The 26,881-nt window shown below is 29.1% G+C and overlaps 3 protein-coding genes across 25 annotated transcripts in view; 1 reads left to right on the top strand and 2 right to left on the bottom strand.

The window, feature by feature from the left end:
- Nucleotides 1-2,408: 2,408 nt before the first annotated feature.
- Nucleotides 2,409-13,031, bottom strand: LOC111421458 (Sarcolemma associated protein). 2 transcript variants are annotated; one of them, XM_071195895.1, is made up of 9 exons: nt 12,960-13,031; nt 12,832-12,904; nt 12,145-12,428; nt 11,861-12,089; nt 11,540-11,799; nt 11,318-11,488; nt 10,999-11,151; nt 10,803-10,949; nt 2,409-4,252 (listed from the first exon to the last, which is right to left on the bottom strand). In XM_071195895.1, the coding sequence occupies exons 3-9, from the start codon at nt 12,367-12,369 to the stop codon at nt 3,362-3,364; spliced, it is 2,076 nt and encodes a 691-aa protein (XP_071051996.1). In that variant the 5' UTR covers nt 12,370-12,428; nt 12,832-12,904; nt 12,960-13,031; the 3' UTR covers nt 2,409-3,361. The 2 variants fall into 2 exon arrangements, with proteins under 2 accessions (XP_071051996.1, XP_022910384.2); XM_023054616.2 differs by lacking the exon at nt 12,960-13,031 and having other exon boundaries at nt 12,507-12,854.
- A 372-nt stretch (nt 13,032-13,403) lies between these two features.
- On the top strand, nt 13,404-19,387 carry LOC111421459 (protein 5NUC-like). Of its 15 annotated transcripts, none has more exons than XM_071195907.1 (14): nt 13,405-13,662; nt 13,760-13,862; nt 14,076-14,191; nt 14,289-14,391; nt 14,615-14,721; nt 14,819-14,921; nt 15,153-15,260; nt 15,358-15,460; nt 15,684-15,790; nt 15,888-15,990; nt 16,216-16,322; nt 16,420-16,522; nt 17,189-17,466; nt 17,513-19,387. In XM_071195907.1, the coding sequence occupies exons 12-14, from the start codon at nt 16,441-16,443 to the stop codon at nt 18,911-18,913; spliced, it is 1,761 nt and encodes a 586-aa protein (XP_071052008.1). In that variant the 5' UTR covers nt 13,405-13,662; nt 13,760-13,862; nt 14,076-14,191; nt 14,289-14,391; nt 14,615-14,721; nt 14,819-14,921; nt 15,153-15,260; nt 15,358-15,460; nt 15,684-15,790; nt 15,888-15,990; nt 16,216-16,322; nt 16,420-16,440; the 3' UTR covers nt 18,914-19,387. The 15 variants fall into 15 exon arrangements, with proteins under 15 accessions (XP_071052010.1, XP_071052008.1, XP_071052005.1 ...); XM_071195904.1 differs by having other exon boundaries at nt 14,085-14,191; nt 16,207-16,322; XM_071195898.1 differs by having other exon boundaries at nt 13,406-13,662; nt 14,085-14,191; nt 14,606-14,721.
- Nucleotides 19,388-23,903: 4,516 nt separating this feature from the next.
- Nucleotides 23,904-26,881, bottom strand: part of LOC111413401 (chromosome transmission fidelity protein 18 homolog) — a 156,800-nt gene continuing 153,822 nt past the window's right edge. For 3 of the 8 annotated variants that reach the window (XR_011640313.1, XR_011640319.1, XR_011640318.1), the window contains 2 exons: nt 26,455-26,521; nt 23,904-24,166 (listed from right to left, as the gene is read on the bottom strand). The gene's annotated coding sequence lies outside the window, so the exon portion shown is untranslated. Of the gene's footprint in view, nt 24,167-26,305; nt 26,367-26,454; nt 26,522-26,651; nt 26,744-26,881 lie in introns of those variants that run through there. The other 5 variants (XR_011640316.1, XR_011640320.1, XR_011640317.1 and 2 more) reach the window with 5 other exon arrangements.

The raw sequence follows: 26,881 nt of genomic DNA on the forward strand, positions 1-26,881 counted from the left end.
GAACAAAACGGTTAATCGTTCCTTGGACAGGTTTCCTCCTGTGCATTTTTCCGACTTTAAAGCTAAAGTTTTATTTGGTAATGCATGAAAAAAGAGCCCACTTTCATCTGCGTTGAAAATGTCCTCTGGTCGATAGCCTAGTAAGAAGCTCAATAATTTTTTCATAAATTCATTAATGCCCTCTTCATTTACATCTGCTGCTTCTCCGGAGATACACTTAAATGCAACATTATTTCTCAAACGCCACTTTTGTAACCACCCATCAGACGCTTTAAAGGTACGCACTCCTAATCTTTCTGCAATTTCTTTTGCTTTTTTCTTTACGAATGATCCTGATACGGCAATATTTTGATTTTTAGCTTTCACAAACCATTCGAAACAGCCTTTGTCGATCTTTGAACCCTCACTACTCAAAAAGTTTTTTTTCGTTTTTACACTGACTCCAGACTGCCATTTCTTTCGAATCTTTTTTTTTTTTTGCCGCTTGTGTTTTCCCGATTTTAAATTTTTTAGCAATATCACGAACTGACAACTTTTCTTTATCTAATAAACACACTATTTCCATTTTCCCCTTTAACATAAGCATCTTTTTCTTTACCACCTTGGAAGTCATTTCAACGCACGTTACACCGAAACGAACAAACTAATAATAACTATGTACTAATGTTTTGGGATTCGTTAACAAGCGGAACTCGTAAAACGAGGAATCCCCGAACACATGTCGGTAAATATCTATTACAGATTACTTTGATGTGTGCGTTTAGTTACCTACGCGTCCGTTTATTAGAAATTTTTGCCCGTTATGTAAAGAAAAATAGTGTCCGCGTCCGTTTAAAAGAGCGTCCGTTTAAAAGAGCGTCCGTTTATGGGAAATAAATATGTACATGAAAATATAGGTTTGGGGTTGGTTCCAAGATTTTTGTCCGCTTATAAGAGATGTCCGCTTATTAGAGCTGTCCGTAAGGAGAGCTTTCACTGTAATAGTTTTTTGTGAAGGAACCTTCATATTGTAATCCGATGAGCTCCTGTTTTATTTTATGTTCGTTGACGTCGTTTTCCTGAGGATGACTGTTGCACAGTCGAAACCGGTAGAAAATTAAGCTTTTTACAATAAATGTTATCGTTCAAGTGCTGTTTTTTAATTTATTTAATTCACACGATGATAAGAAAAATACACAACTCCAATTATATGTATATGGCAAACTACTGGCACTATTTTTGTGAAAATTTGTATACGGGTTTACCCGAACCCACCTCGTTTCAGCTAAAATATTTTCAGATTTCTCCAACTTGCAGTTATACCGGAAATTTACCCCAACTTCGTTATTTTAACAATTTTTATTGAATTTTCGAGATCCGCCAAATTTTAATACAATTTGATAAAGTCATCATATGTCTAGAGTACATCATTTTTCAATTATTTCAGTCATTTCGAAAATTTGGGCAGATACAACCCTTCACAATAAAAATAATTTTTCGAAATTACACTCGAGTCCGGCCAAATATTCCCAAAGTTTGCACAGAGACGATCCATAGCTTACATAATACTTGAAAAGCAACCCCCAAATTAGGGTTGCCATTTAAAAAAATGAAGTTTTCGACTTTTCGAGATAGGGAAATTTGGGGAAAATTTCTGACCAATCTGCATAATTTTTTAAAAAACTTTTCAAGCGTTATGTAAACTATGGGTCCTCTCTGTGCAAACCCTGAGAATATTTGGCCGGACTCGAGTGTAATTTCGAAAAATTACTTTTATTGTGAAGGGTTGCATCTGCCATAATTTTCGAAAAAACTGAAATAATCCATAAATGGTGCACTCTAGACATATGATGACTTATATCAAATTATATTAAAATTTAGTGGGGATCTCGAAAATTCAATAAAAATTGGTACATTCCATTTAAAATAACGAAGTTGGGGTCCATTTCTGGTATAACTGGAAGTTGGAGAACACTGAAAATATTTTAGCTGAAACGAGCATCTCGGATAAACGCTATATGCAAATTTTCAGAGAAATAGTGCCAGTAGTTTGCCACATAGATATAGACTCAGCTCGTCGTGACAGACCCGCTTGATGGTAAAGATACCCATAAGAGATACAAACAGACCGGCTGCACAATTGGAAATGAGTTATGCTCTGTTATGCGCAAGCGCTAAAGAACGTGACAAACCGTACATCGTTCAAACCAGGTACGCATTTGACTTGTCGCGGACGCGTACATGAACGCGTCCGACGCTCGTTGGAACTCATGACAACTTGTCGCCGACCAGTCCGCGGCACGTCCACGGGTCGGATGGAACAGCACTTTTCAACTGCGCAGGCTGGTGACTGTCAATTGGCAGTCAAAAGTGCGGTTGGAACGAACCTAATAGGAATTCTATTAATTTTGGGATAATAAAAATGAAAGTTTAACTATTATTTACTTTTAATGCACCAATATTATTACTTCAATGATACAACAAAAAAAAAATATAAATTTACAGTTACAAAATAAGATTTTTGTGTTTAATATCTTTTCAAACTGAATACAATAAGCAAAACTAAATCTAAACTATTATTGTACATTAAAAGAAATCTATTTCCAATTTTGTTCCAAAGCTTGATGTACATATTTCCTATGATATATTTAATTTTCTTTTTGTTCATGAACACAATGCTTTGTTTGTTGTATTATTTTAATTACATACAAGAAAATTATCAAAAATAGAAGTGTTTTTTTCGTTCTATTGCAGTCGTAATTCAAATAACCCAATTATTAAACAAAAATTAGTTTAAATTTTCAAATTTAATTCACTTTGATGATTAATAATTATGTCATTATTTGGTTTTGGCAGCCCAATTGTGCAATTTGCCTTATTTTTTTTTGTAATTTATTTAAGATAAAGTAAAAAAACCACTTATTATAAAACACTTAATATACACTATACAACAATTTTACAGATCTACTAATACAATAACTCGCTTTAAAAAATTATTGGTTACTTATTTATATGTTCATTTATATATTAAATACGTTTTCTTTTTATTTATTACATAACTTGCGCGATTTATCAAGAAAAATTAAAAAATAAAACGCGAAATATTGCTTTTAAATATTGTTAAGAAAGGAAAATACAAAAATAAATTTCTTTAAATAAATAAAATTGTTGAATCCGCCCTTTTTATATATCTATATATTATTAATTTTTATTATTTGAGGATTATTCTAAGCTTGGGATATAAATAGAGTCGTTTTAAATCTTACCTAGTTACAATTAAAAAACACTCCATTAAAATCCCAATTTTATTAATTTTTTATCAAACAAAATTTTTAACCAATATTTTCGAGATAAATAATATAATCGGTACCTCGGGGGGCAATCAAGAGAACAATGAACTTACTAGCATATAAATCAATATCAGCACCAATGGGGCTACATAGAAAAACACGGTGTTTTGGGAACGATCGCATTCTGCTTTATATCGTTCTCTTAGTTCTTTTATTTCTTTATTTAAAACCAATTTTTCTTCATTAACATCTGCAAATTTCTCTTTTAATTTCACCAATTCCTCTTCTAAACACAATACATGCTCAATCGTTTTCGAATAGTCATTAGATCTTTTTTCTAAATTATTTTCTGATTTCTTCTCCAATTTCGCTTCTAAATTCATTTCCTCTTTACTTTTTAATTCTTCACAAACAACGTTTAACTTATCCTTTAATTGTTGCGATTCATTACAAGCCTCTTTCAATTTTTCCATATTAACACTAAGCGTTACTTTCAACTCATCCATTTCGTTCGATTTTCCGAGACAAATCATTTTTTCCGCTTTTAATTCTTCTTCGAGCGAAGTTATTTTAAATTTATTTTTAACCAATAATTGTTCTAAATTTTCAATTTGTTTTTTCAATTCGTTTTGGGCGGTTTGAAACTGATATTTTAAAGTTTTTGAGTAAACGTTTTTGAATCGTTCTTTTTCCCACGCGGTTTCTTCGTTATCGTTATTAAAATCGTCTTCGATTTCTTCTTCTTCTTCGTCAACATCCACATCGGCCGTTGTGCCGCTATCTTGTCTCATTAAATCTTTATCGTAATCAATTGAATCTTGGTCATCGGAAGAACCAGCACTGATTAGGGTTACAAAAGAGGCCTCTGTTTCATCGGAAGCGTTGCTTAAATCTTCGTGGGTATCCCACTCCATCATTGTATTTTCCGATTCCGGTAATTTCTCTTCGAAATGAACTTTTACTTCACCCTCATCGTTCGCATACTACCGAAACAATAATTAATTATATTCTTTTTCTTTTTAATTCGGGGGAGTGTTTTCAAATATTGATGAAAATCAGGGTTTCAACACGAAATTAAGTAAGAAATCAAAAAATTATTTGAAAAGACTCCAAACACCACCTATTTATCTCTAATCGTTTCGGAGATATCATTTTTTAATTAAAAAAAACAAATGAATTTTTTAGTTTGACATTTGATGGTTTTTAAGCTAACTTTTTTGGGTTTCAACAGAAATATATCGAGTTTGGTGTCAAAATGAAGGATTTTTAATCATCTTTAACACCAAATTCTTCTTTTTAATAAATTTTGTTAAAAAAATCTTTTTGGAAAAATTATTGAAAAATAAAAATAAAGAAAATCAGGGTTTTAACACGAAATTAAGTAAGAAATCAAAAAATTATTTGAAAAGACTCCAAACACCACCTATTTATCTCTAATCGTTTCGGAGATATCAATTTTTAATTAAAAAAAACAATTGAATTTTTTAGTTTGACATTTGATGGTTTTTAAGCTAACTTTTTTGGGTTTCAACAAAAATATATCGAGTTTGGTGTCAAAATGAAGGATTTTTAATCATCTTTAACACCAAATTCTTCTTTTTAATAAATTTTGTTAAAAAAATTTTTTGAAAAAATTTTTGAAAAATAAAAAAGAAAATTTAACACGAAATTAAGTAATAAATCAAAAAATTATTTGAAAAGAGTCCAAACACCACCTATTTATCTCTAATCGTTTCGGAGATATCAATTTTTAATTAAAAAAAAACAATTGAATTTTTTAGTTTGACATTTGATGGTTTTTAAGCTAACTTTTTTGGGTTTCAACAAAAATATATCGAGTTTGGTGTCAAAATGAAGGATTTTTAATCATCTTTAACACCAAATTCTTCTTTTTAATAAATTTTGTTAAAAAAATTTTTTGAAAAATTTTTTGAAAAATAAAAAAGAAAATTTAACACGAAATTAAGTAATAAATCAAAAAATTATTTGAAAAGAGTCCAAACACCACCTATTTATCTCTAATCGTTTCGGAGATATCAATTTTTAATTAAAAAAAAAACAAATGAATTTTTCAGTTTGACATTTGATGGTTTTTAAGCTAACTTTTTTGGGTTTCAACAGAAATATATCGAGTTTGGTGTCAAAATGAAGGATTTTTAATCATCTTTAACCCCAAATTATTCTTTTTAATATTTTGTTAAAAAAAATCTTTTAGGAAAAATTATTGAAAAATAAAAATAAAGAAAATCAGGGTTTTAACACGAAATTAAGTAAGAAATCAAAAAATTATTTGAAAAGACTCCAAACACCACCTATTTATCTCTAATCGTTTCGGAGATATCAATTTTTAATTAAAAAAAACAATTGAATTTTTTAGTTTGACATTTGATGGTTTTTAAGCTAACTTTTTTGGGTTTCAACAGAAATATATCGAGTTTGGTGTCAAAATGAAGGATTTTTAATCATCTTTAACACCAAATTCTTCTTTTTAATAAATTTTGTTAAAAAAATTTTTTGAAAAAATTTTTGAAAAATAAAAAAGAAAATTTAACACGAAATTAAGTAATAAATCAAAAAATTATTTGAAAAGACTCCAAACACCACCTATTTTTCTCTAATCGTTTCGGAGATATCAATTTTTAATTAAAAAAAAAACAAATGAATTTTTCAGTTTGACATTTGATGGTTTTTAAGCTAACTTTTTTGGGTTTCAACAGAAATATATCGAGTTTGGTGTCAAAATGAAGGATTTTTAATCATCTTTAACCCCAAATTATTCTTTTTAATATTTTGTTAAAAAAAATTTTTTAGGAAAAATTATTGAAAAATAATAATAAAGAAAATCAGGGTTTTAACACGAAATTAGGTAAGAAATCAAAAAATTATTTGAAAAGAGTCCAAACACCACCTATTTATCTCTAATCGTTTCGGAGATATCAATTTTTAATTAAAAAAAAAACAAATGAATTTTTCAGTTTGACATTTGATGGTTTTTAAGCTAATTTTTTTGGGTTTCAACAGAAATATATCGAGTTTGGTGTCAAAATGAAGGATTTTTAATCATCTTTAACCCCAAATTATTCTTTTTAATAAATTTAGTTAAAAATATTTTTTTGGCAAAATTATTGATAAATAAAAATAAAGAAAATCAGGGTTTTAACACGAAATTAAGTAAGAAATCAAAAAATTATTTGAAAAGACTCCAAACACCACCTATTTATCTCTAATCGTTTCGGAGATATCAATTTTTAATTAAAAAAAAAACAAATGAATTTTTCAGTTTGACATTTGATGGTTTTTAAGCTAATTTTTTTGGGTTTCAACAGAAATATATCGAGTTTGGTGTCAAAATGAAGGATTTTTAATCATCTTTAACACCAAATTCTTCTTTTTAATAAATTTTGTTAAAAAAATTTTTTGAAAAAATTTTTGAAAAATAAAAAAGAAAATTTAACACGAAATTAAGTAATAAATCAAAAAATTATTTGAAAAGAGTTCAAACACCACCTATTTATCTCTAATCGTTTCGGAGATATCAATTTTTAATTAAAAAAAAATAATTGAATTTTTTAGTTTGACATTTGATGGTTTTTAACCTTACTTTTTTGGGTTTTAACAGAAATATATCGAGTTTGGTGTCAAAATAAAGGATTTCTAATCATCTTTAACCCCAAATTATTCTTTTTAATAAATTTTGTTAAAAAAATTTTTTTGGAAAAATTATGGAAAAATAAAAATAAAGAAAATCAGGGTTTTAACACGAAATTAGGTAAGAAATCAAAAAATTATTTGAAAAGAGTCCAAACACCACCTATTTATCTCTAATCGTTTCGGAGATATCAATTTTTAATTAAAAGAAAACAATTGAATTTTTTAGTTTGACATTTGATGGTTTTTAAGCTAACTTTTTTGGGTTTCAACAGAAATATATCGAGTTTGGTGTCAAAATGAAGGATTTTTAATCATCTTTAACACCAAATTCTTCTTTTTAATAAATTTTGTTAAAAAAATTTTTTGAAAAAATTTTTGAAAAATAAAAAAGAAAATTTAACACGAAATTAAGTAATAAATCAAAAAATTATTTGAAAAGAGTCCAAACACCACCTATTTTTCTCTAATCGTTTCGGAGATATCAATTTTTAATTAAAAAAAAAATAATTGAATTTTTTAGTTTGACATTTGATGGTTTTTAACCTTACTTTTTTGGGTTTTAACAGAAATATATCGAGTTTGGTGTCAAAATAAAGGATTTCTAATCATCTTTAACCCCAAATTATTCTTTTTAATAAATTTTGTTAAAAAAATTTTTTTGGAAAAATTATGGAAAAATAAAAATAAAGAAAATCAGGGTTTTAACACGAAATTAGGTAAGAAATCAAAAAATTATTTGAAAAGAGTCCAAACACCACCTATTTATCTCTAATCGTTTCGGAGATATCAATTTTTAATTAAAAGAAAACAATTGAATTTTTTAGTTTGACATTTGATGGTTTTTAAGCTAACTTTTTTGGGTTTCAACAGAAATATATCGAGTTTGGTGTCAAAATGAAGTATTTTTAATCATCTTTAACCCCAAATTATTCTTTTTAATAAATTTAGTTAAAAAAATTTTTTTGGCAAAATTATTGATAAATAAAAATAAAGAAAATCACTTAACACGAAATTAAGTAAGAAATCAAAAAATTATTTGAAAAGAGTACAAATACCACCTATATACAGTGTGTCCCCGGATAGGTGAAACGACTCTTATAAAATGTAAATTTTTTTCGATATTAATTGTCATCTTTTGGGGTTCAGCCCTGCTTGGTTAAAGACTAATTTTGAACATATTTTCAAATTTTAAAAGACAAATGTCTGTTGACACTGAAGCGAAAACTTCTTGTGCATTAGGTAAAGTGCCTTTTCTCTTTACAGTATGGTAAAATGTTACTAAGAAATTTTATTCAGAATGAAAAGTTAGGGCCATATGCAAATTTTCGGAATCATCGGCCTACTTTGATAAAACCCATTTTTTGTTATTTTCGTCAATAGTAAAACAAAAAAATAGTAAACTTTTGATTAAACTCCAACAAGTTGCCACATTTATCGATTCCATAACACTGAATCACGTAAACTTTTTCCTCTAATGTTAACATTCTATTAAAAAAACACTTTAAATTTACTAAATTACAGTTTGACAGATTACTAGTGACAGGAAAGCAATTTTGTTTTATCCATGGCAGTCTTTGTTAGAAATAAAATTGTTTGATATGGATATTTTCAAAGTAGGCCGATCAATCCGAAAATTTGCATATGGCCATAGTTTTTCATTCTGAACAAAACTTCTTAGTAACACTTTCACGTACTGTAAACAGAAAAGATACTTTACCTGCCACAAAAAGAGTTTTTCTTTCACTGTCAAGGCTCACTTGTTTTTTAAAAATTAAAAATATGTTCAAAATTAGTCGTTAATCAAGCAGGGCTAAACCTCAAAAAATGAGAATTAATATCGAAAAAAATTTACCTTTTATAAGAGTCGTTTCACCTATCCGGGGACACACTGTATATCTCTAATCGTTTCGGAGATATCAATTTTTAATAAAAAAAAAAGAAACAATTAAATTTTTTAGTTTGACATTTGATGGTTTTTAACCTTACCTTTTTTGGGTTTTAACAGAAAAACCTCTACAGAACGAGTTCGATAATATGTTGGATGGATTGCTCCTGCAGACAAGTCATTTGCTTAAATGGTTTCAACACGATGGGGCACCACCACATAATAAGCTAACGGTACAAAATCATGGAAACTTACGTTTGCCTTAAGCTGTCATAACCAAACGTATCTATCAATTGTTTCCATAGCATACTACCTGAATAGTTCGCCAATTAAAAGAATAAATGGCTATAATTTGTTTATTAATAAAAATATCTATGTCAAGTGGTATATCATTAGAATCGTTGAGAAAAGGCCTTTTTTATATAGTCAAGGCCAACTATGGTTTCCATTACAAAAGTTACAAGTTTGTGCCATAACTCAAAAATTATTGCTTAAATAAAAAAATCAGTTAGACTGCTTTATTAAATAGGTAGTACCCTATAAATTTTTTCATTACACATTTTTCCTAAAATAAATAATAATTTTTCGAGATATCTAGTTAACCATGCATTTTATCAAAAAAGCAAAAAGCTCATTAAATTGAGTTCATGAAGCTGCAATTCTTTCTCTATTTAATCGTCTCTTTATCTCCGCTTGTTTTCAAGATGTCTATACTAAACATGGAAAAAAACTCACCCTGTATAATAAAAAGTTGTTTATTTTATTTTGCATTTCTTTATTTATTATTATAGACCTATTTATGCATTTTTGCAGTTATAGTTAAAAAAGTAGTTAGATATTTAACTAGTAACTATTTGGTAGTTAGTAATCTAAGTACCATATTTTAAAAGTATTTTAACCACCAAGTAGTTAAACTACTTTTTGGTGAAAGTAGTTAGTCCACCTCTGTGTATGTATATGGTCACAAATGGGATATTATAAAATTTTAACACAAAATCGTGATTATGAAGTGGTTATTACATCGTTGGTTATGTTAAAAAAGTGTGTGATTCCCCGTTTATCCGTTTATTTTACGCCACTTGTTACGGCACCTAATGCTATTCTGCGTACAGTACATATTTTCTTGAATTACATTACAGATTTCTAAATTACCGTGCATTTTTGATTCAGCTTTGGACCGTACATTTAGTGGAATTATCGTACGTATGGCAACACTGATAGGAATGTTTATAGATAAATGTAGAGAATTAAATTCCTTTTCTGATAAGCTAAAAAAATTTTCGACTTTTTCTCCAATGAATATGGAGAAACAGTAATTCAATTTTTGACCACCCTGTATAAGATACTCCAATACAACAAATGATAATCTATTTAATAGCATCTGAAGAGTAATCGTGAAAATGTAGATCTTTTTGGAATGAACGTTGGTTGAGATTTCGGGTTTCAAAGAGCATGTTGAAATTTACCAAAAAAAAAAAATAAAAACCAAAATAACTCGAAAACGAAAAACGGTGGTACCAATAACTTTTATCAAAGTCAACCTATTTTTTTACGTACAATTACATGGTGTAATAAAAACTATAGCATTTCATTTAAAATAACGATTATGGTCTACTTCCGGTAGACCGGAAGTGGCAGTCATCTTGAAAATATTTATATTAACCCCAAATTATGGGGTTAAAAATCGTTCATTTTGATACTAAACTCGATATATTTCTGTTAAAACCCAAAAAAGTAAGGTAAAAACCATCAAATGTTAAACAAAAAAAATTTAATTGTTTTAGTGTAATTTCAAATGATTGCATTTTATGTGTGATAAAGTAAGCCCTGATTTTTATTATGTTTAAACAAATAATTAAATTCGTAACTAGTTTACTTAAAATCCTTTCTAGTTTTAAAACTCCCGCCAAAAATAAATAGTGACTTTTCATTTTACTCCTCTGAATTAAAAAAAAATAGAGTATAAACTTAATTAATCATCAATTATATTAACTTACTGTTTTGTTGATGTGGTTTTGTTCGGGTTCATCAACCCCATTCGTTCGATAAATCCCAGAATCGGTGTTTTCGTTTTCATTTTCACAATTATCAATCAAATCCTCTTTCATTTTTAAATCGTCGTTTTCAATTAACACCCCGCTTTTCTAAAAAAATTCTAATTAATCGACACCAACATTTTAAACGTTTATTTACCCTCAATTCTTTAGTGGCTAAAATCATTTCCAAATCGTCCAGTTTCTTTTTCTCCTCGAACAAAGCCGTCGTTAACGATTGGATTTTTTGTTCTTTACTCAAAATTTCTTCCTCCCGCTTTTTACGATCTTCAGACATATTTTGTGTAAACAACTAACAAAAAATTAAAATTACTTGAATCAAATCAATTTATTTAAAAATAAAATTTAACATAACCTTAAACGTCAAATTTGACATTTAGAAAATAAATTTTTTTTTAATAACATAACCTCAAATAAATTAATGTCAAATTTGACATTTATATTTAGAATTTAATTACCTGAAATTCTTTTTGTACTTTCTCCAAATTTTCTCTAGCTAACATCGATTCTTGTTCGGCTGTGGCTCGAGCTCTTTGATGTTCCGCCTCGGTACACAAAATATTAAGTTGATCGGCTAAAAGTTTCGAAATCGATTCTTTCGCCGCTTCTTGATATGCCATTTTATCCTCCTACAATTATTTTATTACAAATTATTCATTTTTTTTTAATTAAAAACTAACATAAATCTTTTGTAGCTCCTCTTTAACGCGATCTCCCCCAGAATTCTTCCCAACTTGACTTAATTGTTCCTCTAAAGCTGCCACGCGCGATAATAACCGTTCTTCTCCGATATAAACGCGCCAACTTTCGTCGGCCGATCTCCGGGCTTCGTCTACGATATGTTGTAAGGCGAGTAATTTCGTTTCGAGGCATTGTTCTCGCTGTGACGCCTCTTGTATTATTTGATTTAGTTCATAAAGGTCTTCTAAAGGTACGGTTCCTTAATTAATTTAAAAGAAAATCATTTTAATGTAAGAATAACTTTTTTATATGTAACAAACCTTGTCTATTGTTATCAACTAAACTAGGGCTGGCTTTAGCTTCTTTTCCATCTGGCAAATAAAGCTTTAAAGCGGCTATAATACACCCATGGGTTACCTTACGATTGCTATTTTCTACAACATCCACTCCAAATTGTACAATATCGCCAGAACTAACCTCTTGTGATTCAGAATCTTTTGAAGATAATCGATTATTATTTACAAACGTTCCATTACTGCTTTTTGTATCCTAAAACATTCAAATTAATCACCAATTTTACACCAATTTAAAAAGTATTAAGTACTTGTAAATAAAACTTTCCACAGGAATACCATAAAACAGCATGATGTCTTGACAATACTTTACAATCGAAAATAGCGTTTGTCTGAGTTGCTTTCGCCCTAGCTACAGATCGTCCCACCTTCACAGGTTGATCCAAACATAAAGTACGATCTTGGAACGGATGTGAATTGGGGCGACAGATCAACACAGCCTTCGCACTCATATTGCCCGCTGTTGGTACTACCATTTCGTTATTGGTGTTATTGTGTTTCGATGTACATTTTTCAACTCATAATGTTAGTATTCCTAAATAGAACAATAAAAGAATTAAAGAGAACAACACCCCACAAATGAAAAACTTTTGACGACGTTTATGATACGTACACGAGGCGTATGAGGGCCGAAATTAATGCGGGCGGATTTAGTGGTGATAAACGGGGATACAACACTTTAAAAAACTTGATGGAAATAACAATCAGTTACGATAATTGCTGAATAACACGCGGATATGTCAAAAATAGTAGGTAACCAACCCAGTGAAATTAGAACGGGAATTTTAAAAATAAATCAGGTGTTTTTTTTAATCGTTACATGTTTACGCGTTGGGTGTGACTTTTATAAAATCATTTTGAATATGGGATTAATTAATTAAGCGTTGAGTAATTATTTATTTTTATTTTAATGTTTATTGGGGAAATTCCTAACTTACCGACGTCGATTTATTATTAATTTCGCCCCGATTACATAACCAATTTTATTTCAATTATAATTTTATTAATTCACTAAAATTAAATCTTAATTATTTTCAATATAAATACGATTCATTAATTTAATTACCTCATTATTTTTTTTGTGATGTTTACAGACATACAGGAATGAAGTTTACTACCTTACCTATTTTCAGATGTGTGCGCCATCTCAGGGGACTATCTCCAATTAATAGCACAGTTTTTAACCATGTTTGAGATTTGCTAAACTCCGTATAAAAAAAACATAATAAAATGTTTAAATAGTTTTAATCCTGCTAAATTTAATGTTGAGTGCAATCGACGATGATAGGATGATGTGTCACATCGATCTTACAAAAAAAAATTTCCCCCACAAATTTTTACAAACTTTTTAATTAATAAATGCGAAATTGGCTTGAATTAGATATTATCTTCATGTTATACCACAATTTGATCATTTTTACATCAGGATTTAGTAAAATAATTAAGTAAAACATAACTTAAGAACGAATATTAAAATAAATAAATTAACGCCATCTAGGGACAATCCTCCATATTACTAGTATTTTGACATTTCAAAACCATCGTTTGTTTGTATTCATTCTTAAAATCATCAAATTTTACAAAAAATAAGTTTAATAGCACCAAATAACCCATCAAAATACATTCTTGAACGTGCAAAGTACCTATTCAAAGTGATTTTAGATCCCACGAAAAGATTTTTACTCCACAAGTGTATCAAAGAAGTTTTTATCGAAACATAACCTCACTTTTTTTATTGAGAATTTGGGGCGATTCATCAAAATAAAGTTGTAAGTTCATTAATTATATAATTTATGAATTTGTCGGTTAAAACTTTTACTATTTCTAAGTATTTTTAGAATCAATTTTGTGCCTTTACTTTTTTAGGAAAAAACTTGGAATTAATAAATGCGAAATTGGTTTATATCGGATATTTTCTTCATGTTACACCTCAATTGGATCATCTTTACGCCGGGATTTAGTAAGATAAGTAAGTAAAACATAACTTAAGAATAAATATAAAAAAAAAATTAATTAATTAACGCCATCTAGTGACAGTTCTCCATATTACTAGTATTTTGACATTTCAAAACCACCGTTTGTATTCATTCTTAAAATCATCAAATTTTACAAAAAATAAGTTTAATTGTGCCAAATAACCCATCAAAATACATTCTTGAACGTGCAAAGTACCTATTCAAAGTGATTTTAGGTCCCACGAAAAGATTTTTACTCCACAAATGTATCAAAGAAGTTTTTATCGAAACATAACCTCACTTTTTTTATTGAGAATTTGGGGCGATTCATCAAAATAAAGTTGTAAGTTCATTAATTATATAATTTATGAATTTGTCGGTTAAAACTTTTACCATTTCTAAGTATTTTTAGAATCAATTTTGTTCCTTTACTTTTTTAGGAAAAAACTTGGAATTAATAAATGCGAAATTGGTTTATATCGGATATTTTCTTCATGTTACACCTCAATTGGATCATCTTTACGCCGGGATTTAGTAAGATAAGTAAGTAAAACATAACTTAAGAATAAATATTAAAAAATAAATAAATTAATTAACGCCATCTAGTGACAGTTCTCCATATTAGTAGTATTTTGACATTTCAAAACCACCGTTTGTATTCATTCTTAAAATCATCAAATTTTACAAAAAATAAGTTTAATTGTGCCAAATAACCCATCAAAATACATTTTTGAACGTGCAAAGTACCTATTCAAAGTGATTTTAGGTCCCACGAAAAGATTTTTACTCCACAAATGTATTAAAGAAGTTTTTATCGAAACATAACCTCACTTTCTTTATTGAGAATTTGGGGCGATTCATCAAAATAAAGTTGTAAGTTCATTAATTATATAATTTATGAATTTGTCGGTTAAAACTTTTACTATTTCTAAGTATTTTTAGAATCAATTTTGTTCATTTACTTTCTTAGGAAAAAATTTGGAACTAATAAATGCGAAATTGGTTTGTATCGGATATTTTCTTCATGTTACACCTCAATTGGATCATCTTTACGCTGGGATGTAGTAAGATAAGTAAGTAAAACATAACTTAAGAATAAACATTAAAAAAAAATTAATTAATTAACGCCATCTAGTGACAGTTCTCCATATTAATAATGTTTTGACATTTCAAAACCACCGTTTGTATTCCTACTATTCCTTCTTAAAATCATCAAATTTGACAACAAATAAGCTTAATAGCACTAAATTACCCCTCAAAATCCATTTTTGAACGTGCAAAGTACCTATTCAAAGTGATTTTAGGTCCCACGAAAAGATTTTTACTCCACAAATGTATCAAAGAAGTTTTTATCGAAACATAACCTCACTTTTTTTTATTGAGAATTTGGAGCGATTCATCAAACTAAAGTTGTAAGTTCATTAATTATATAATTTATGAATTTGTCGGTTAAAACTTTTACTATTTCTAAGTATTTTTAGAATCAATTTTGTGCCTTTACTTTTTTAGGAAAAAACTTGGAATTAATAAATGCGAAATTGGTTTATATCGGATATTTTCTTCATGTTACACCTCAATTGGATCATCTTTATGCCGGGATTTAGTAAGATAAGTAAGTAAAACATAACTTAAGAATAAATATTAAAAAAAAAATAAATTAATTAATGCCATCTAGTGACAGTTCTCCATATTAGTAGTATTTTGACATTTCAAAACCACCGTTTGTATTCCTTCTTAATATCACCAAATATGACAACAAATAAGCTTAATAGCACTAAATAACCCCTCAAAATACATTTTTGAACGTGCAAAGTACCTATTCAAAGTGATTTTAGGTCCCACGAAAAGATTTTTACTCCACAAATGTATCAAAGAAGTTTTTATCGAAACATAACCTCACTTTTTTTATTGAGAATTTGGGACGATTCATAAAAATAAAGTTGTAAGTTCATTAATTATATAATTTATGAATTTGTCGGTTAAAACTTTAACTATTTCTAAGAATTTTTAGAATCAATTTTGTTCATTTACTTTTTTAGGAAAAAACTTGGAATTAATAAATGCGAAATTGGTTTGTATCGGATATTTTCTTCATGTTACACCTCAATTGGATCATCTTTACGCCGGGATTTAGTAAGATAAGTAAGTAAAACATAACTTAAGAATAAATATTAAAAAAAAAAAATAAATAAATTAACGCCATCTAGTGATAGTTCTCCATATTAATAGTATTTTGACATTTCAAAACCACCGTTTGTATTTATTCTTAAAATCATCAAATTTTACAAAAAATAAGTTTAATTGTGCCAAATAACCCATCAAAATACATTTTTGAACGCGCAAAGTACCTATTCAAAGTGATTTTAGGTCCCACGAAAAGATTTTTACTCCACAAATGTATCAAAGAAGTTTTTATCGAAACATAACCTCACTTTTTTTATTGAGAATTTGGGGCGATTCATAAAAATATAGTTGTAAGTTCATTAATTATATAATTTATGAATTTGTCGGTTAAAACTTTAACTATTTCTAAGAATTTTTAGAATTAATTTTGTTCATTTACTTTTTTAGGAAAAAACTTGGAATTAATAAATGCGAAATTGGTTTATATCGGATATTTTCTTCATTTTACACCTCAATTGGATCATCTTTACGCCGGGATTTAGTAAGATAAGTAAGTAAAACATAACTTAAGAATAAATATTAAAAAAAAAATAAATTAATTAACGCCATCTAGTGACAGTTCTCCATATTAGTAGTATTTTGACATTTCAAAAGCACCGTTGGTATTCTTTCTTAAAATCATCAAATTTTACAAAAAATAAGTTTAATAGCACCAAATAATCCATCAAAATACATTTTTGAACGCGCAAAGTACCTATTCAAAGTGATTTTAGGTCCCACGAAAAGATTTTTACTCCACAAATGTATCAAAGAAGTTTTTTCGAAACATAACCTCACTTTTTTGGGATGATTCATTAAAATAAAGTCGTAAGTCCATTAATTATAATAATAACATTTAAAAGCTTTTAATTAATCTCAATTAATATCAAGCTGAGCGTATATTGTCAAGATTTGACAAAATGATTTAAAATCACGATTTCATCTAATATTTACATTCTCCAAGTTATCTCGATATTTACACATTTTAGAGCAAAAATATAAAAGAGCAATATTGTTAAGAATAAAATTAGCTACAACTTTTATACTAAAACTTTTTTCCTAAAACGTTTCGATTACGTATTGAAGAAGTTATAATATTAAACTTCACGTTAATAAATGACATTTCTAATCAAAAAAATTTTAACGTTCAATTTACTTATAATAACTTCGCATTTAGAAATTGTAAGCGGCGATCTTGATTTGGTAATTTTTCATACGAGTGATGCCCACGCTCGATACGAAGCGAGGTTGGACTCAACAACCGGAAAATATTTCGGCGGGGTAGCCAGAGTTGCTTATACAATTAAAGCGGCAAGAAAAAAATATAAGGAAGGTGATGGGCCGCCAATTTTATATCTCGAAGCTGGGAATATGTTCACCGGAAGCATTTGGTTTTTGGTTCATTCATATGAAGGAGTGGCAAAAATTTTAAACGAATTACAACCCGATGCTTTTGTAAGTTAAAATTTTAAATGTTATCCCAATAACGGTATTTTCGTAGAACATCGGTGCTCATGAATTCGACCTAAAAATCGAGGGGTTAACAAATTTTACAAAACTCGTTAATTTTCCTTTAATTAACACCAACATAAGATGGAACGATGAAGTTGAACCCAAAAAAAAAATAAAACCTTCAATTATTAAGGTTATTGATGGTGTTAAAGTGGGAATCGTTGGGTATCTTCGTTCTGAATTAATACTTTGGGCGGAAAAAGGAAGCATCGACGTCCTCGACATCATAACGGAACTAAAAAAAGAATGTAACCGATTAACTTACGAAGAAGACGTGAAGGTGATCATCGCTTTAGGGCAGGCTCATTTCGACACCGACATAATAATAGCTTATGCGGTTGAACAGATTGATTTGATCGTTGGGGGTGGCTCAAATACATTCTTATATAACGGCATTCCACCAGATACAGAAATTCCTATTGAGTCGTACCCCACAACAGTCACAAGAAGAGATGGTAGCTTAGCCTTAATCATCCACGCTTATCATTCATTAAAATACATCGGAAAATTGAATCTCCGATTTACAGAGGATGGACTAATCAAAGGATTTTATGGATCTCCAATATTATTGGATGCGAATATCTCGGAGGATCCGGAAATGACGGAATTAGTCGACGAAATGAAAACAAGTATTTTAGCTTTCGATCAACGGTTTTTATCAAATTGTCACGTTTATTTAGATGGCACAACCTGTCAATATCAAGAATGCAATTTTGGAAATCTCGTTGTGGATGCCTTCGTTGAGTATAGAGCGAAACAATATCAAGGTCCCGGATGGACGGACGCCGCTGTTGCGTTAATGAACAGCGATTCTTTAATTTCAGACATAAACGCCCCAAAAAATGGTAACAAAATATATTACGGCGATGTAATGAGAGCGTTACCGTATTCGGAAATAATTTACATAGTTGAAATTAAAGGAGCCGATCTTTTAGGTATTCTAGAAATTAGCACGGCTCATTTAGACCTGTTAAGATCAAAAAAGGGTGATATGCTTTTAACGGCCGGCTTAAAGATTATGTTTGACTTAGAAAGTCGTTTTGGAGAAAGAGTTAAATTGGTTAAGGTTAGATGCGGTGAATGTGACGTCCCGGAATATTTTCTTTTAGAATTAGAAAAACGCTACAAAGTGATTATCACCAGTTATTTATTGAAAGGTGATGGTGTTTTTACGATTATTCGAGATGTTGTTTGGAATCCGATTCCGATTGGGAAAAGAGATGTGGGTATCATGATTGATTATCTTCAAAGAGCTACTTATATTATTCCGGAAGTGGGTGGGAGATTACTACCATATGATAGGCGATTACTTCAAGTTAAATCTAATTGTTTTAGTTTTCGAAATAATTTTAGTTATTTTCTTTTACTTTTAACACTGATGATAACATAAAAAAGATAGGTTATGATGTCTCTATTATAGTTTTTTTCCCCCCGTTGTGTTGTATATATTAGAGCTATTAAGGACTATTAATTAATGTTATTTAAATCAAAAATCAATCATTAAGTGCCATTATCTGTTTACTTTTTAATTTATTCAATAACTTACTCAAATAAATGAGATTTATTTATTTTTATCTTGACAGTCGAAAAAATGATGGTAAATTTTTTATGAAGGAACCTACATAGGCCGTGCGACTACAAACATGTGCATTTACAAATTGTAAATATTATAAATAATGAGGATAAAATGAATGTGTAAAACGTATAACGTAGCCGTTTTAATAAATTTACGAAAAATATTAACAAAATTAAATGATGTAAAACACGTTGAAAGACTAACTTATGAATGTATCGTTTCGTTCTTATTTTTATTGCGTACAGAAGGCATGTAATGTGTATAAATCAATATAGTTTATAATAGAGATATTATTTAGTTCCTTTTTTTTCTAACTTCTATAATATATATAAATATTAAATAAATTTAATTTTCAAAAAATCAGCGACATCTATTACTCAATAGCTTAAGTTTTCGCTTTAATCATGGTTCTCAACTTGACTAATCGCATTAGTTCAACTAATGAATAAAAGATGTCGCTCGACGTCATTTAAAAATTATTTTGAGATGGTTTGCTTCTCGGCTAAGTAAAAAATTATACCGGGTGATTCAAATAAAAAGAAAACTTTGCGAGAAAATCGCGTTTTAATTCATTTTATTTGGATCACCCGGTATAATTTTTTACTTAGCCGAGTTTCGAACCTTTAAAAATTCGTTTTTAACTTGACTAGTTTCACTAATGAAAAAAAGATGGCGCTAGCGGTCATTTAAAAATTATTTCGAGATGGTTTGCTTCTCCGCTAAGCAAAAAATTATACCGGGTGATCCAAATATAGAGAAATTTTTGCGAGAAAAACGCGATTTAATAAATTTTATTTGGATCACCCGGTATAATTTTTTTACTTAGCCGAGTTTCGAACCTTTAAAAATTCGTTTTTAACTTGACTAGTTTCACTAATGAGAAAAAGATGGCGCTAGTAGTCATTTAAAAATTATTTCGAGATGGTTTGCTTCTCCGCTAAGAAAAAAATTATACCGGGTGATCCAAATATAGAGAAAGTTTTGCGAGAAAAACGCGATTTAATAAATTTTATTTGGATCACCCGGTATAATTTTTTACTTAGCCGAGTTTCGAACCTTTAAAAATTCGTTGGTAATTTGACTAGTTTCACTAATGAAAAAGAGATGGCGCTAGTGGTCATTTAAAAAATTATTTTGAGATGGTTTGCTTCTCCGCTAAGCAAAAAATTATACCGGGTGATCCAAATATAGAGAAATTTTTGCGAGAAAAACGCGATTTAATAAATTTTATTTGTATCACACGGTATAATTTTTTACTTAGCCGAGTTTCGAACCTTTAGAAATTCGTTTTTAACTTAACTAGTTTCACAAATGAAAAAAAGATGGCGCTAGTGGTCATTTAAAAATTATTTTGAGATGGTTTGCTTCTCGGCTAAGTAAAAAATTATACCGGGTGATTCAAATAAAAAGAACATTTTGCGAGAAAATCCCGTTTTAATTCACTTTATTTGGATCACCCGGTATAATTTTTTACTTAGCCGAGTTTCGAACCTTCAAAAAATTCGTTGGTAACTTGACTAGTTTCACCAATGAAAAGAAGATGGCGCTAGTGGTCATTTAAAAAATTATTTTGTGATGGTTTGCTTCTCCGCTAAGCAAAAAATTATACCGGGTGATCCAAATATAGAGAAATTTTTGCGAGAAAAACGCGATTAAATAAATTTTATTTGGATCACCCGGTATAATTTTTTACTTAGCCGAGTTTCGAACCTTCAAAAAATTCGTTGGTAACTTGACTAGTTTCACGAATGAAAAAGAGATGGCGCTAGTGGTCATTTAAAAATTATTTTTTGATGGTTTGCTTCTCCGCTAAGAAAAAAATTATACCGGGTGATCCAAATATAGAGAAATTTTTGCGAGAAAAACGCGTTTTAATTCATTTTATTTGGATCACTCGGTATAATTTTTTATTTAGCTGAGTTTCGAACCCTCAAAAAATTCGTTGGTAACTTGACTAGTTTCACTAATGAAAAAGAGATGTCGCTGGTGTCCTTTAAAAGTTATTTTTGGATGGTTTAATCAATTTTAGTTGGATCACTGGTACCCTTGTTTATAGATATACATAGTTATTCAACCGATCGAGTTGGGTTGCTCTAGCTCGTGCTGCCTCTAACGGCGAACGAGAAAAACATCATTTATGAATGAATTGAATAAAATTGGAAATCCAACTTGTAGTAGAAGTTGCATACTCAGAATAAAAGATTAATTGAATTTATGTGATTGAACACGAAATTGTTTAACATATAAAATATTTAATTACTTTAAGCATTACATCTAAATATTTTAAAAAATATCTGTCCTTTTTTATAATAGAGAACCAAAAATTAACTTGCTAATTAAATAAATCAATTAGTACTTTTCTCGGATAGAATAAAAAAAACCAATAATTATTTTCGGTTTAAATTGTAGTAAAAATATAAAAAGTCAGTTTTGATTTTTGTTCGTCCTATTGCAGACTTAATTCCAGACGTGGTAGCGCCGAGCGTTCCTTTGAGCAATTGGCCGACCGACAGTTTAATGGATCACACATATCAAACGAGTATGTAGTATAAACAAAGTTTTTTTGCTACTACCCGAGTTTGGATAAACGACTTCACGTATACAAATTCCTTCTTTATTATTTCGTCATTAAGATTTCTTTGGTTAAAATACAAATACGAAAATTAAGAAATATTAATTAGAATCAATTAAGTAAATAAAAATAAAGTATTTCTGATTTTATTATACCAGTGTTTCTAAATTGATGTGAAAGATTTCAAGGATGATTTTTCAGCGAAAATTACGGGATGTCTTTCATATAACTTTTTGTTCAAAACCCCTTCTCCTCCAAGTTATAGCCCTCTAAAATTAAGGGAAAAATGTGCAACTTTCTTATCTCTTGACATTTTACAACTAACAAATTGTTAATTTGATCATAAAAAATAAAATAATGCCGAGACCAATTTGACATAACTTCATTTCTTTGACTAATAATAATTAATCTCTGAATTAATTCACTTGAGCCTATGTATTATTTTATTTTTTTGTGATCAAACTAACAATTGTAGGAGAAAACGTCAAGAGACAAAAAAGTTGCGTATTGAATCCCACTATTTAAATCAAGTTTTTAAATAGAAAAATGTAGACGTATTAAAAAGTTCTAATGCAAACTATTATGGGGTTGATTTGTTCAGCCTCTTGTAATAACATTTTCGGGTTATAGAAATCGTCATAATGTGTCATTTTATTAACAACAGTTATCTGCAAAATTTCAATCTTCTAAATTCCTCCATAGTGGATTTGTTAAATAAAAACAATTTTTTCCCCTAACTTTAGAGTGCTGTAACTCGGTGGGGAAGGGGTTTTGAACAAAAAGTTATATGAAAGACTCTCCTTAATTTTTGTTGAAAAATCACTCCTTGATATCGCAATTTAGATACAGCCTGTACATTAATGAACTTTTTTAAGGTTGACTTTATTGTGTTGACTGAACATAATGAAAATCATTAATACATAACAACAAAAAACATAACAAATCCTGCTAACTACTTATAATTGCAAATTACAAATTCCTTATGTTGTAAAATAGTAACTTTATTGCCTATTTTAATTATGCACGGAAAGGGACACGATTGCTGAAACAACTAAAATGACTTTTGTTTATGGAGCAGGCAGAGATACTAATTATGCCCAAAATTTATTCGAACAAAGATTTCTAGACAGAAACATCCTATCTATCGATCTTCAATAGAGAAAAAGGCGCTACAAGAAATTCAATGTTTAAGCTGCTGTTCGTAATAATCCATATATTTAAAAAAGGACGCGACAAATTTGTAAACTTTACGACAAATTACAACAAATTAAGCAACAATGAATGACGTCATTAGTTTTTTGTTATCTCCACTCTTTACCATAGATTCCCACTGTCAAGTTAGCACTACCTCAAAAATGCAATATTTCAAGTATTGTTTATAAAAAAGGAAGCGACAAATTTGTAAACTTTACGACAAATTACAACTAATTAAACGACAATCAATGCAATATTTTGGTTACGTGAAATGAATTAGTAACGACATTGGGCAGTTAATATATTGTGTGGGATTATAGGTAACTTTTCAATTGGCCCTTACTTCGAAAAACCATGCATATCAAAAAACATGTACCCTTTGAAAAGCATACTTAACAATTGAAAAATATTGATGGCGCTTCTAATATGCAATAAAAATCGTTCAGAATACTTTCCGCCTTTATACGATGAAAGTTTTATCTGAAACTTTTTTAATAAAATTGATGTTTTATGAGTTATTAGGTAGGCTCAATTTGAATGCCTTACTCGGTATATAAAATATAGTCTTTTAAACAAACTTCTTAAAAAGATTCAACGCAGTTGGTTTCCTCTCATAAAACCTGTTCATACACCTACTTAAAAAAATTTGGCGTCTACAAATCGGTACCAACCGACGAATAGTCTTTTACAATTCGGTGCTATTCTCGAAGGACACATTATCGATTTTTTTCTATGCAAGAAATACTAAAATATATGCAACTTATTTTACGTTTTTCGTAGTAATACGTTAGGGCGCGTATAGTAAAATTTAAATTTTTATGAATGGCGACACATAAATTACCCTGCCATCTGGGTATCATGTGCACAAACTAACATCGGTTGAATAACTATGTATATCTATAAACAAGGCTGGTACGTTTTTGTTTAGCCGAGTTACGAACCCGTAAAGAATTGGTTCGCAATCTAACTATCAATGTTTTTGTTGTTAAATAACAGATGTCGCTTATGATTTTTCAAAATTTGATACAACATCAAGAGGAATTTTCATCGTTTATTTGAGATCTATCAAGTACAATACAATAAAATAATTAAAATGTACATCAATCAGACAGGGTGCTGCATTCCCAATACCAATACTCTTCTATTTAGTGTCCTCGTTCAACTCCCTACCTCTCATCACCTATTTTGTGCCTTTACATCATGATCTTTGAGGTTGCTCACTTTTATTTTCTTCCAGGAGAGACACTAAAAGTCATCAATTTAAGGATTAGTGGTCGTTTCAACCGGAAAGTTCATCCAACCTATAAAAAGATAAAAAATTAATAAAAACTCGAGTGCAGGAAGTTAGCCCCCCATTTTTTGATTTTTAAATTTTTTATTGTTGTTCTACATTGTTCCAAAGCGGCAAATCGAAAAAATAAGAACTCCGCGAGAAAACCGAAAAACGGAATTTTTTTTGGAAAAATCAAATTTCAGTTAGTAATTCTTTCATAAGTTCATAAGTAAGTTTCATTAATATCTATTACAATAAAAAATATACTTTTCAAAATACTTGCGGATTCACACAATTCATTTAGAAATCATGTTGAGAATGTTTGCACAGATTGCTTTAATTTCCTAAAATTATTTTTAAAAACCGGTTCTAGTAAAGCAACATATAAAAAAAGAGCTGAACTATTAACAGGAATAAATTATTTTGGAAACCAGAATATTGCTGGCGTGATAATAGTGAATGCTTTTTCAAATATTGCGTTTCTTTGCACACAACTATTTAAAGAAGAATTTAGTTATTGTAGGATTAAAAACTGCAATAATTGTTTAAACGTTACTTTCCATAAAAACATAATTTTACCAATCGACATTGACATCGTAACAATATTTGGCTATGCACAGCTAAAGCAAGTAATAGAAAACTACATGCAAACTCTAAGCAACAATTGCAAAAAATGTTGTGTGTTTATAGAAACAACGAATGGAGAGAACAATAAAACAAAATTGAGTGATTACGCACGCAATTTGTCTTTGAATCTTTGAATGATGTAGGACACTACCCAGCATTTGTGCCCAACAATGCCAATTCGATATTATTTAATGATTTACGAAAAAAAACCGTACAAGTTGAAAAAGCTACTGAAATAAATGCACGAATGTGCATATATGTTTATAAATGAGCAAACTGATGTAACCGTATTATTCCATAATATTAGTTTAGTTACATAATTTAGTTTATCTACGACTGCTTGGATAAGTCATCATTACCGCACTCATTTGAGTTACGTAATGAAGTTCATTACCGCACTGGTTTCATTACGTAACGCATTTTTAGCCTAATCAGAACAGACTTAATTTATTGAAACGAGCAACAATACAACAGAAAAAGTGCTATCTACTTACAGAGAAACAATACTATTTATTATAACATTAATTGGTATATTTTTACATTTCAAAACACTTATTCCAGATGAGTAAACATGTTGTTGAAACTGACAATTCAAAATTCTCAACAATCATTTCAAAATATTTTTTTATAAATGTCAAATAGACTTTTCTTAAGAAATTGATTTTTTTAGTAATTTTTAGCAGTCGTAGATAAAATGCTGTATATCACACGTGGGCTAGAGCATAATTACAGTACTCGTGTGATTAAATTCTCCACACTCGTACAGTAATTATGTTTCTAGCCCACTTGTAATATAAATAACTATTATTTAGTTATAGTTTACCTTAGAATAAGTTATTGTACTGATATAGTAATACTGATCGAATAGTTATTGTTTTATTTGTTAGTTTAGTTTATTTATTAATTTATTACTTAGTTTATACAAAATAAAATACACTTTAAATCGCATCTTATGTTTTACTGTTACAACAACTGAAATTTAAGGTTTTTCTAGTGAAAATAACAGCTGTTCTGAATTGTTTTAATTGTTATAAGTACTAATTTTTAATATGAAAGTTTAAAAGAACTAATGCCGCAATGATTAAATAAACATTTTAAGTACCTAGAACAACAAGAACAATTTAGAGCAACAAAAAATATGTGATTTTGCAAAATTAATGTCCATGTTAAACGTAAAACACATCTAGAACAATTTGAATCAGCAAAGTTTGAGTTATTTTAGATTGGGCTATGTTTTTTAATTCTTATTGTATAACATAAAACCGCTGACACAAGAATTACTGACTGAAACTTCCAAAAACTTTCATTTTCAAAGAGTAAAGTGCCCTTTAGAGAGTTGTTCTAGTAAAAATAATTTGTAATATGGAATTGATAATAGAAAAACTATGGTCACAGCAATCAACTAGACATTTCAGCAGCCAAACCTATTTTTAGTTATAACTTCGTAATGCTGTATTCCATAATTTTGATTTTCTAGAACAATAACTAGAACAACTAAGAAAATTTGATTTTTCCAAAAATGGGGGGCTAGTCAAAAAACCTGTTTTCTCGCGGAGTTTTTATTTTTTCGATTTGCCCCTTTGGAACAATGTAGAACAACTCTAGAACAACAATAAAAATTTAAAAATCAAAAAATGGGGGGCTAACTTCCCGCAGTCTAAAAACTCGGATATTTTTGAATAAACTTACCCCATATTGCGTCAAAGACATTTTAAACGGAATTTTACCTTCCATATCCATGAATTTCCTGGAAAAACTGCAAAAACGACGGAAATAAGAGGACGCTCACAAAATGGCGATGCTTGTTTGGGGCTCATTAGGCAATTGTTTTGAGGTTATCTTTTAAATTTAATTAAAAGTTTACTAAAATCAAACTAATTACTTACAATTAAACACATTTTTCTCTTTCATATCAATATTAACACCTAATTCGAAATGTTTTTTAAGATAATTTAGTATTTCTTGGAACATTTTTCGAAGATTCATTTTAAGTTGGTATTAGATTTTATTTTTTTCATTTTTGAGAAGAATTTTTTAATTTAAACTTTTAATTTGATATATTTACATCTCTTAACTTATAGAATTTATAATCCTTTAAATTCATCTTAATTAATTT

This window comes from Onthophagus taurus, chromosome 5 (genome assembly GCF_036711975.1).
Source record: "Onthophagus taurus isolate NC chromosome 5, IU_Otau_3.0, whole genome shotgun sequence".
Lineage (NCBI taxonomy): Eukaryota > Metazoa > Arthropoda > Insecta > Coleoptera > Scarabaeidae > Onthophagus > Onthophagus taurus.